The sequence below is a fragment of the Lontra canadensis genome, unplaced genomic scaffold (assembly GCF_010015895.1).
Source record: "Lontra canadensis isolate GAN:19392208 unplaced genomic scaffold, GSC_riverotter_1.0 scaffold52, whole genome shotgun sequence".
Lineage (NCBI taxonomy): Eukaryota > Metazoa > Chordata > Mammalia > Carnivora > Mustelidae > Lontra > Lontra canadensis.
Window position 1 is genome coordinate 12,848,494 of NW_022631046.1, and position 12,848 is coordinate 12,861,341.

Here is a 12,848-nt window from a genome sequence, read left to right on the forward strand (position 1 = left end):
CTGCTTTTGCTCCAGTCTTCTTTTCATCTACCTGTCATCTAAAACTGCAACTATCACAAGCTGAATTTAGCATAGATTCTAATGGAAACAGGCTTAGAGATCCTAAAGTATAACACTTCCTAAAGTATGTTCTGTAGAATGCCACCCCTGCAAGGTGCTCTCCGAAAAAGGCTCAACAGCCAGATGAACTTGGGGGACAGGACGCACTGTACCCCCTCCCAGCATCTGAGTGTATTAAAGGAGCAGCAGTGTCCCTTTGTAAGTGAGCGATGTTCAACTCGCTTGGTAGATTTGTGGGGGGACTTGGGCCTCCCTTCCCAGACCACAGGATTTCTGCGGGAAAATATTCTGAATTTCAAATCTAACTCTCCACAAGCTGGAAGTGTTCTAGACACCACTGACTTTTCTCAATGATAGCAGACATTCATAACAACATTTTTAGACCTGTAAACAAGGGTTAAAGCAGCAATAATTTTGCAATGAAAATGTATATGTATGCATGCATATCAGCTAAAAGATAAAATGGATACTTAAGGCATTCTTCTTTCTTCCTTTCTTTTCCTTTTCCTTTTTCTTTTTTTTTTTCTTTTCTTTTCCTTTCCTTTTTTTTTTTCTTTTTTTGCCATTTGGGCAACCAGGAGAATGACTCATATCAAAAAAATTTTAAAGCTTCAAGACTAGACTGAATATTGAACTGCCCTATGTAAAGGTACAAAATCTACACTCAAAAAGGTGTTTTTTTGTTTTTTTTTTTTTTGGTGCAGCAAAGCTTGTTGAATCTCAAAATTGCTCAAAGGCTGGTCAAGGCTGATGGCCTTTGTTGCTATTTTTGAAGTCAGACAAACTGTGTTCACCTAGAGAGGATTAAAATGGTGGATTTGTGGTATATGATGAAAATCCTTTGGAGCGGATACCAGAATCCTAAGCCTGTGGAGGTCTACCATAAATCAAACATCTGGGTGGAAAGATAAAAGATGAGGCAATATTCTACATGCTTCCAAATGTATCAGGGACATCATGTTGATCCTAAAACTAAACAGTTGACTATTTTTTTCCCCACATTTTGCCTCAGTATCCTGGAATCACACATACATTGCTAAAAACTCAAGGGGGCCTATGGCCCACAGGAGTCATTTTTAGTTTGAATATAGGATATTGTTTGGGGTACGATTATAAAGGCCAGTTATATATTACTTTAAAAACCAACTTACAGAGAAATGCTGCAGTAGTCAATGAAAAGCTGGAATTCATCCTGAAGGCTATCACAATATGAACCCTGGCATTCGGTGCAAACACTGTATGGAGGCAATACGCCATTCTAAGGCCTGCAGAGTCAATATTTTCTTTCTCTTGTTTCTGTTTTATTTATTTATTACTTCTATTTTTTTTTTCCAGTTCTTTTATAAGAGCAGTGGGAAAACTCTGGATCATAAACACACTTGTGGCAGGTCTATGTTACGGCGTTCAGCAGGAAGAGGACTGGGCTGCCAACCGTGCTGTCAGTAGGCAAAGAGAGGGAAGAGGTAGGGAAGGAGCGAACATCGAACCCCTATTATTTATGAGGCATTCTCCACATGTTCCTTCATTTTAATCCTGATGAAAACCCACGAGGTACACATCCCTGTACCTAGTTTATAGACAAAGGAAGTCGAGACTCAGGAAAGTCCTGCAACTCGTCCAAGACTAGGGCGCAGGAAGCAGAGCTGGGGTGTGAACTCTGATCTGCCCATTCTTTCTATGACACTAACCCAACTGCCTCAGTGAAAGGTGTTCCACGCAAACCAAAATCCGTGTGGAGAGAACGGAATTTTGCGCTTACAGAAACAATGGCATTTCTCAAGAATGGGGAGTTATATTTAAGGCACCAGAAACCTAATGCTGAAATGACCTTAATCAACACCATGGATCTCAAGCAAACAGACACAACCAGATATTTGAAGCAGCTTTTGTGGGTTTTGCTTTTTTGTTCTTACTATTACTCCATACCACTTTTATATTATTTTTCACATACCTACCCAAATAGAAGGGATTTTTTTTTTTAAAGGCACATGAACATTCTTTCCTGTTTTCATTTTGACAAAACTGAAAGAGATGAGCCACCTGCAGCGTGATACAAATGCTCTGGGCATGAGCCTAATGGACCTTAGAATGGTGTGTATTTTGGATTATGGGAATCTTTGGTCCTTGGCTGTTAGCCGGAGCTCACAAAGACTGCTCCAAGAAGTTTCAACCCATGACACTGAACTGTGGGTTGGCCTTCTAAGAACACATTATATTGCATTTACCGTGTAATTCTTCAAATATGTATATTTCAAACACACTGGAGAGCAGTACATTTTAATAATTCTTCTGATTACAAATTATTTCATGGTTGCAAATATGTGTTCTATCTGCTTCAAATACAGAATGCCCAATGTACTGTATTAGAGATACTGTCAAGAATTCATACCACATTGAGGGTATCTATCTACCTATCTTCAAGGAACACTTGTTTTCTAGACTTGCTTTCATTTCTCGTGTCTGTAATAAAGGGCTAATATTTAGACTAATGACAAACAGGACCATAAGTGGTGTAATACTGTAAGTATGTCATTACGAGACTAACTTCTGAATAAGCAAATAGACCAAACCTTGGTGTTCCCAATTATTATTTGTAGGTGTCTAATTTGTTTGACTACCTTTCAATAGAGAAGACCACAAATCATGTTTGAGGCACTGAAATTATTTTTCTTCCCAACAAACCTAGATGGCTACACCCTACTATTTAGAAGTGGCCGCCAGAGAAACCAATAGGCATTACTATGCTTTGGTACCAAAGGAAGACAGGATTTGTCAAATCTGAAAAGTGAAGTTAATAGTTGAGCAACAGCAATTCGGACACCAAGTAGAAGCAGGGTTCTAAATTTAATGGATGAGTGACAATAGGGTAAAAGCTCAGGGAAACCGAGTCTGCAAAATGTCCTACCTCAGGCATACCTTTAACACTCAAGAGACAAGCCAAGTATCTTAACTGCAAGTTAAGCTTTCAACAAACTGCAGGTAAATTTGGGGAAATGTTTGATCTGTCCAAAGACAGTACTCACCACATCAAAGGCAGTAAACACGTGACAGTAGTGGTGATTGGACTTCAAATCTTTTGTGATATAAGCAAATGTTGAGAGGTCTTCCGGGTCCTGGGCAGCACAGGAGATATTACGAATTTCATGCTCAGCAATTATGTTCTGAAATAAATGAAATAAATGACGGTTGTTTTCTTTTGCAAACCAGCATATTTTAGAACCAAGGCAAATGACTTGGGAATCAGTTGCATTCCCCCTTTCCAGAATGTTCTAGACAAGCAACATTCAAAGTGACACAACAGGCTACCTGTGGGCAAAAATATACCAGGTCTGGAAGGAATGTTTTCACTTAATTATAAACAACTTAAGGTAGTCATATCCTGTAGCAGTGGTTCTCACCAGGTGCTGTGAGCAGAAGCACTCTGGGTGGCAGACACGCTTTTTTTAAAAAACAGTAGTTACTAAGCATTTTATGGTTTTCATTCCCCGTATACACCTATAGATAGGCACTGCTGCCTCCTGCTAATTCTGTCTGGAAAGGATCATCTGTCACACTCTGCATGTGGGGAGAAACTCTGTCTCAAGGAGCTCTCTAAGCCCTTCCCCATCTCGCTCCTCACTTCCTGTGCTCCCCACTCCCCACTGCCCCAGAGCAAAGACAGGTATAGAAGGAAGTGGGCAGCTGGAAGCATCAAGGTGCTCGCTCATTAAAACAGTTTTTTAAAGGATCGTTGACACTTAATGTTACATTAGTTTCAGGTGTACAATACAGTGATTCGACGTCTCTGTATGTTATGCTAGGCTCACTGCAAGCGTAGCTGCCATCTGTCACCATGGAATGCCGTTACAGTGTCACTGACTACATTCCCTCGTCTGTGCCTTTTATTCCATAACTGGAAGCCTGTATCTTCCACACCCCTTCACCCATTTTGCCCATCCTCCCACCCCCTTCCCTCTGAAAAACCTGTTTGTTCTCCATATTTATAGGTCTGATTCTGCTTTTTGTTTATTCATTTGTTTTTTAAGTTCCACATGAGTGAAATCCTATGGTATTTGTCTTTTTCAATCTTACTTCACTTAGCATAATACCCTCCAGGTCCTTCTGTGTTGTTGGAAATGACAAGATCTCATCCTTTTTATGGCTGTGCAACACCCTATTGTGGATGTGTACACATGTAGTACATGCACACTTTATCCCACTCACCTTCTTCATCCATTCACCTATCTTTAGACCCTCAGGTTGCTTCCATACCTTGGCTATTGTAAATAAGGCTACAATAAACATAGGGGGGCATGTGTCCCTTTGAATTAGTGTTTTGGTTTTCTTCGGCTAAATACCCAGTAGTGGAACTAGTGGATCCGATGGTAGTTCTATTTTTAACTTTTTGAAGAACCTCCGTACTGTTTTCCATAGTGGCTGCACCAGTTTGCATCCCCACCAGCAGTTCAAGGTGCTCGCTCTTGCAGACTCTGTGGAGGCTGAGGAGGAGAGGTGGGATGACGGAAACAACTGCTCTGCATCCTTCAGGTCTTGGATGCCTGGCCTGACGATGACAATACCTTGCTAACTCCACCCACCGTGCAGAATTACGAGTGGGTGCTGTGGCTCTTCTTATCATCTCACAGGTGGGGAAAATGGTACTCAGGGTAAGTGCCTTATGCAGGGCAGGTGGCAGAGCTAGGACGAAAATGCAAAGTTGCTTGACTATGGAGCTCAGCCCCACTCCCCACTCCCCACTCCCCACTCCCTGGTTTAATAGCATTTCACTTCTTTCTCTCCAGCATTTCTTCATGCCATCTCCCTGCCAGGGTGCATCTAAGAGCAACTGGTGGAAGGCAAATGAAGAAAGGTTTAAGTACCATTACTCTGAAGCACAACATAACCAAGGAGCATTGCGGTGGCTGCAAACCCTGCTAGAAATTTCTTTTGATACACAGATGTTTTTAAAAAGAGAAAAAAACTATGCAATCATTTTTTTATCTTATAGTATCCCATTTATGTTTTTTTTTTGCAGTTGTCAGAGATCTAAAACCTTCACTACGTTAGTTATGCTAATTACTTTTTAATTGCACAGTCTTAAATAACCTGTTGGCCATAAAACTTTCCACGTATACCCATCAATGCCTAAAAATGCTTACAAAATGTCCTTCCCTGCCAGCACCCCCAGCAAGTACTTCACGTCCCTCGCTCTACTGAGCTGTGTGGTTGGGAAGCAATTACAGAATTAACACATAAAAGAAAATTAAATTAAGGCATTCTTCACTGTGGCCCTGTATGTTGACACGACATGCAGTGCGCTGTCAAAAATAACTCAATTTGAAACCAGAATCCCATAAACAAGTAACATCCTATTGTAAGATGCAGTTTCAAACTAGAAGGTCATGATCTTCTTCTGGCATTCAGGTAGCATTTCTTCAAGTAGAAAACTAAATTAAGAACTAGTGAGTGTGAAAATGAATTTCAGAATCTACAGTCTTTACAGGGAAGACGTTAGCAAGTGCTGAGAGCCTCCACCGTCATTTTAACGGGGGGCTGCCATTACCTTGGGGAGTGTGGATTTGGGGTCACCTATCTAAGATCCATTGTCACCAGAAATAGAGCACTGGCTCCAGCTTTTTTTTTTTTTTTTTTAACTAAATTGGCATTTTGTGTTTCTGAGATCTTTTGCTAGCAAACGGTAGACTGCAAGATCAACTTCTGGGGAAAGTGTTGCAGTGAAAAAAATGCCCTGTGATTTTTAGTACGCTGAATTCCCTGTGTCTTGCCAATTCACAAGATAATACTTGTCAACGATCTTCAATGGCGTGTGGCAGCCTCATGGCCCTGGGCAAAACGGTAAAGTAGGTAAAGGATATCTTTGGAGAGTTCTTTTTATTACAGACTGTATGTCTGTGTCCTCCCCAAAATTCATATCTTGAAATCTTAGCAATGCCGAAATCCTAAGCCCTGATCTGGTAGTATTTGGAGGTGGGGCCTTTGGGAGGTGATCAGGTCCTGAGGGTGTGGCCCTCATGATGGATTCATGCTCTTATAAGAGAAGAGAGACCTCGCCAGCTCTCTGCCATGTGAAGACACAGAAGGAAAATGCCGTCTGTGAGCCAGGTTATGGGCTCTCATCAGACATTGAATCTGCTGGTGACTTGACCTTGGACTTCTCAGCCTCCAGAACTGTAGGAAATAAATGCTTATTATTTAAGCCACCCAGTCTGGTCATCTGTTACAGCAGCCCAAATGGACTAAGATATCCTTCCTGTCTTTCTTGCCCTTTCCCTCATTTTCTGGAATCTCCCACTTCTCTATCTGCAGGAGCCCAGGGCTGTCTTTTAGCTGCCCTCCTCTGTGTTGCTCCATGTTTCCAAATCAGCCTCCCCTCCCTCTACTGAAATTTTTATTCCTCTCTTGCTGTGGTCCAGAGGGAAGGCAGGCTAACAAATGTATTCTATATTCAGTTAAGAATAACTGATGTGTAATCATCCTAACTGTTGTATGCAGTTAAGTGAGTTCGTATAGATAGCCTATGTAAAGAGGCACTTTTGAACAGAACTTCCTGATCTACCAATGGGGCTGGAATGTGATGAAGCCCCAAGAGCTTGCCCTCCCTCTGCACTATCTTCCCAGAACAGCGAGGCCAGCTCTCCATGAGGAGGGTGCGTCTGAGACCAAGGACACTACAGCTGGAGACTGGACGGTTGGTTTCCTCCTTAGAGAAGATGTCAAGGAGGAACTCATTCTTTCTACCATCTGCCATGCATCAGTTAGTGGCTCCTCCATAAATTAACAGTGGATGTCCACATAAGGAACAGGTGATGCATCTTCGTTTAAAACAGACTCCACTTCTGTTGCTCAGCCTCCATATCTAGGCATGTTCTAAGGAGACTAGAGCTTTTAAAAGGCTCAAAACAAAGAGGGAGGAGGGGCTCATGCCATCCCTTCTTTGGGATGGAAAGTTTGGCAGCTCAGTACTTGCAACAGGGACAGACTGTTTTTCTTGTCTTTTGCCTTTCATCATGTTGAGAAACAGCTAAATAGGGGCCTGCCTTGTGGGTATAGAGTACAAGTGTGTGGTCCAGCCAGTTAATAGGTTCTCAGAAGGGTGTGTGATGCAAAGTGTGGGGCCTAGGAGTCAGCCTCTCCCCGTTTCCCTCACTCTTGGCTCTGCCAGGCAGGGCCTTTCTCCTGAGTCCCCCTCGTCAGGCCAGGCCTTCTCTGGGAGAACTTCAGAGAAAGCACCCGAAACAGAGGCAGCAGCCCCACCTAAGGGCTGCCTGGAGGGGACCCGTGGAGAGGCTGATGCAGATGAGAACAGCACACATGCTTAATGGGCTCTTAATTTGACTCTGAGCTTTTTGGAAAGAGAAGTATGTGCTATTAAAAAAAAAAAAAAAAGGAAGAAAAAGAGCGAGCACTTGTTTAAGCAAATGTTCTGAATTATTTTGTGCTTAAAAAACAGCCTAAGCCCTATTTGAAGTTGGCATTCAAAAAGCAAACAAACAAAAACCAAACCCCAGTGCTGCACTCTTCCTAATTTAGCTGGATGGGAAGACTGAGGAAGGTGTCAGGGCGGGCGGGAAGGCAAAATGCACGCATTGGATGTGGGGATGTGCCACCTCTTGCAAGACGCTGCTGGTTTGAACACAAGTCTGTAACCAAACTGTCAGAGACCTCTGGGCCGAAGGCCTCACTAGAGTTCTCTCTGGGCTGTGGATCTCCAGAAAGCTGCTGTGCCCTATCTACAACATTTTAGGACTAGGTCTATTCCAAGTTCCATTTTGAATTCGAGACTACTTTCTGCTCTCCCTTCTTAAATCAGGACTAGTGGTTCGATTTGTTTCCTAAGTTCTAGGCAATACATTTAGAAGTTTCTATCTAGGTACCAAGCCCTTCCCCACGGAGCAGCCGAAGTCCTGGATTTCTTGGATTGAAAGGAGAGAAGTGCTTTACTGGGAGGGCTCATCTTTTCTGGCCTAACGGGTGTCACAGATACATTAGAGCAGCATACTGCAAACTGGCCGGTGGCGGTGGAGGGACAGCAGCTGTGTTCGGTTAGGGGGTGGGGAGGCTGGGTCAGGGTTCAGTCTGTCCCCATGACCAGCTGGCTGTAAGACTGCAGCGCAGTCACTTAGCAGAGGCCTGAGGCCTTCTGTTCCCGTCCCTGCACCGTCCGGTGGAATAAGCACCTCCAGCTCTGCAGGCTGAGAGAGAGAGAGAGAGAGCCCTGCAGCAGCCGGAGAGGGCCGTTTAGGAAGAAAGCACAGTGAAAGCATCAAATATGAATACGAAGGTGTGACTCCTGGCTCTGCCTCCTTGCAGGCTTAGCGGCCTCCAGCACCTCATCTTGTGAGGGCTTCAAATAGCCGCGCGCTTCTCAAGTCCTTCCAACCAAAGCAGCTCCCAAGACAACGCCTCCCAGGGCAGAGGTCCCCGGGGCAAACAGAAAGCAGGCCTCGAGTTCGACACTGCGCTCCTCTCCCACGGTGGTGAGCGCTAATCCGAGGTCGGCCTCTGCTCCAGAACCGGGCGGCCTAGCGGGGCCCAGCGGACACTGCCGGGGCCTGGCTGTCGGAGGGCAGCTCCCCTCACAACACAGCCGGAGAACGGCCCTTCGACAATGCAGCCTCGAGGACTTTCGGAACCGGTCCTTCAGCCCTGGCTGGTGGTGGTGCTTCTCAGCCTTCTGCCCTCAAATCCCACCCGTGCAGCCCAACACTCTTTCTTTCTTCTGCTGTTCTAATCCAATCTCTCTGCCTTGGCTTCTCACACACCAATGACCAGATGTGGCCCTGAGTCACCCACTCTCTCCCTATCCACTGTTCCATTGGGCTAGATCGGCCACATTGCAGACACTGGAAGGGGGACACTGTGCACTTGTCAGTGTAGAAGTCAATGTCTCCCGATTCCTGAAAAAGCCACCAGGCCCGTGGCATGGAGAGAGGCTGGCTTTGCCTGCCACCAGCACAGGCATTTTGCCTTTGCTCTAGATTCTGCACATATGCTGAGGACCACCTCCAAGACCTCGAGAGCTATGCTGTCCTCTTTAGTGTTTCTATTCACACAGGATTATCTTCTGTGTATTGCTCAGTGCTCGCACTTCCACACAACAGCCACGGATGAGCAGGCATTTGTGGATAACTCATCTAATTATTGTCAACTAAAGCAGACGTGTCTCCTCAAGGTATGGGAGGATCAGGTTCTGCAGCCCTTGATGTGCCCACAAGCCAAATGCAGCAGGACATGGAGAGCAGATTTGAGAAGCTGCTGCTAATAGAGGCCCAGCAGGTCACATCACCAGCTCCACAGAATGACAGCCTTAAGACTCTGGACACTTTTCAGGGCAAATACCACTTGTTTAGGGGCGCCTGGGTGGCTAAGTGGGTTAAAGCTTCTGCTTTCGGCTCAGGTCATGATCCCAGAGTCCTGGGATTGAGCCCTGCGCTGGGCTCTCTGCTCAGCAGGGAGCCTGCTTCTTCCTCTCTCTCTGCCTGCCTCTCTGCCTACTTGTGATCTCTGTCCGATAAATAAATAAAATCTTTAAAAAAAAAATACCACTTGTTTAGAAATTGTCAGACTCTAAGACTCCTGAGGTGGTTAATCTAAGGAAGTGTCAAACTCTGATACTAAAAATATATTGCTATTCATGGTTTTCAAATGCAAATGGATAGAGAGAGTTGCTCCAAGTTAGGGAAAACACCCAGATGCCAAAGCCTTTCTTGAACCTTAGAAACAGTGATAGTAATGGTGTTGTCCATGAGAATTCCATAATGTTCTGAAACTTTAAAAACCAACTGACTATAATTTAAGGACAAAGAAAGTTTGTGCACCAGTAACTAAAAGTTGCTTCCAACTAATAAAGAAAGCAAATCAGTCGGGATTTTCCTGATGAGGATCTCCACAGTTGTGATCATACGACAGTAATTGTCAACACCCTGTTGCCGGGTTGAAACTATCATTTCCCACAAGGCATCTGACTCCATGCTTTGGAAAGATCAGCCTGCACCATCGTACTGGGTTCAAGCTTTCAGAACCATTGCTAAAACTGGGAGGTTGTTCTAAGTAGGCCCAGAGAGCCTGGGCTTGTCTGAATGCTGACACAGCTATCTTCCCCATTCTGTTGGATACACCAGGAAACCCCAGAACTGGCTGATTTCAATGCTCAGGTTATTATAGCCACCCAGGAGTCACTGCCCGTGGGACCCCCCACCTCAGTGTCTAAATCCAGTTGCCCCAACCCTAAGTTAACTATTGTTTAGTCCACCTGTTCCATGACTTTGAGTACCTTTCTCCAAACTGGAGTGAGTACAATTAGGGGAACCCCATAGGGGGTCCAGAAAATAAATGGTACTCACCAACGGGGATCTTTCTATAGTTTGTCAGTTGGGAGGATACAGGAATAAAACATGTGGACATCTGGGGGTTCTGTGAGGAGGAACTGGTCAGATTTGGTTGTTTATGGAGTGACAGTAGTCACACCCAAGCATTCTAGTCTAGCCCCGGTGCTCTGTCATCTTCACCAAGAAAGGGACTCTAAACACTTAAGTAAAATGCAACCTGGCTCTTCGCACTTGACCTCAGAGCTCATGAACTGTTTCCACTGTGAGTACAAAGGTACAGCATGCCTTGAGCTTTATTTCTGATTGTGCCTCTTAAGAAAACAATACAGTCGAAATCCTCTCCTCTGTCTCAATAGCTGGGAATAAACGCAATTACAAGATACAAAAGTCAGAGAATGTGTTCCTTGTGTCAGGTGTTCACTGTATCCAAAGAAAGGATGTAGATGTCGCTAGAGAAATGGGAAGACAAATGTCCTGGTCCTTTGGCCAGTAACATTTTCCTCTGATGGAGGAACGATGACAATGCTACATTTTCATTACATCCGTGACTTTTTTTTTTTTCTGTTGTTACGTTCTCTAGATCCAAAGGGCCAGATACTAAATGGCCACAGTCTGTTAGAGAAGCACACAGAAAAAGCAAAACATGTATAGGAATCCTAGACGAAATCCCCAGATGCAACGTGCCCTTCTGTGTATATGCATGAGTGAGTGTGTGTGTGTGTGTGCGCGTGCGTGTGCTCACACATCTACAGCTGTGTTCAGGGAGCAGAAAGGTGGGGGGCAGGACGTGAATAAAATGGGAAATGCTGGGCATGATGGGAGCAAAGTATTTTAGATCATATGCCCAGGAGTGTATCTGGGGTACAAACCAAAGAGAGGTGCGGTACTCACCTTATTTGTTGCATCAATAAATTTGACTCCTTTATAAGAGACCGAAAGAATAATAGTGGGGACCTTCTTCATTTGCTCAGTAGACTTCTGAAATTAAAATTAGAAAGCTGTTAGAGCAGTTTGTGTTGCATGGCAACTGAAGCACATAATTTCTCCTCTTAAAAGATAAAAATGAGCCCAACTTAAAAACAACACACACACACACACACACGCACACACATCAAACACACACCAAACACACTAATTTAAATGTATGTCTCTCTTCTCTTAGGCTCAGCCACAGTTTGGGCTTCTAAAGTGTCTGTCTTGCACTTGAGAATCTAAAAAGAGCTTGTTCTGGCACTTCGGGGGGGTGAAGGAAAACTTTTCCCCTGACACCAAAGGGAGCAATGGAACGGCCCTGTCTCCCACTGCGATTTCAAGCAACCGTTCTTTGACTGGAGTTAAACCGTGTCAGAGTTAACTCCAAGGGTGAGTTTGGCATTAACAAAACATGTGCCACCACTCCCTTCTCCCAGAGTCACTCTTTCTCCAAGGCACGATGGAGGTCTGAATCATGTAGTTAGAAGAGGGATTTAAGCACCTCCTTGTGGATTTTTCTTGAACCTGGCCAAATCCCGAAGAGCAGACGAATTTGTCGTGCCATCGCTGGTGACTGTGCAGGACAGAATACCCCCTACCACAGCGAAGCCCTCTGGAACAGTCCGTATTTTGAGCCACAGCAAAACCGGACAGTCCAGGTAACCTCCTTCGTCATTTAGAGCCACTAGATTTCCTCAGGCTGAGTTCTTATGACAGATGTTCACGCCGGCTTCACATGCTGCTGGTCTGCAGCTTTGGGAGTTTTATGCATGTGCGCAAACCTTCTCCACAATTTAGGAGGTACCTTTTCTGTTTGATCATTCATCACGGGTCTCCAATAGTCTGTGTCCTTCAGTCCCCACTATGGTTCCTCCTAATAATCACATTAAATAAAAACTGAGAAGAACCTACCTGACAGTTAGCCTGATGGATTTTCCAGAGAAGACAGGTGGGAACAAAAGAGGAGAGAAAATACATAAGAAGGTGAGGAAACCATTTCAATAATTCACTGACAGCACAAGGTCCTAAGAAGGTAGAGGGAGAACAGGCTTTATGGGTAAACGCAGATGGAGCACAGCCTCTCCTGCAGGAGTGGCCGCGGGCTCTTCAGACCCCATCTCTCCCTTCCTGTCCCCTCATCACCGTTCACGGTGCCACACAGCCTTGTGCCTGACACACCACAACCTTCCACTGTGGGCATTCCCCAACCACCTGTCTTATGGACAGTAAGGGAACTGGGAGAAAATATTACCCAATTTTCCATTTTTAAATTCTGAAATGTGACCAGAATTAAGGAAGCCTTTTAGTTGGATAGTGTGAATGGAACTCACTGAGCTTAAAAACAATATTACATCTTTCACGGATCAGTAAGACTGTTAATATTTAGTATTTATTAAATGTTTCATATAATATAGAAAAAAAGCCTTTCTTCTGAACTGCTTTTTTTTTCTTTTCTGTTTTTTTTTTTTTTTTTTTTTTTTTTTTTTT

General features: G+C 44.3%; 1 protein-coding gene across 19 annotated transcripts in view; it reads right to left on the bottom strand.

Moving 5' to 3' along the window:
• The window catches only part of ANKS1B (ankyrin repeat and sterile alpha motif domain containing 1B), a 1,097,747-nt gene that overhangs the window by 24,546 nt on the left and 1,060,353 nt on the right, over positions 1-12,848 (bottom strand). For all 19 annotated transcript variants that reach the window (XM_032874307.1, XM_032874315.1, XM_032874314.1 and 16 more), the window contains 3 exons: positions 12,273-12,284; positions 11,280-11,366; positions 3,084-3,221 (listed from right to left, as the gene is read on the bottom strand). In XM_032874307.1, the coding sequence (XP_032730198.1) occupies positions 3,084-3,221; positions 11,280-11,366; positions 12,273-12,284 (237 nt within the window). The remainder of the gene's footprint in view (positions 1-3,083; positions 3,222-11,279; positions 11,367-12,272; positions 12,285-12,848) is intronic.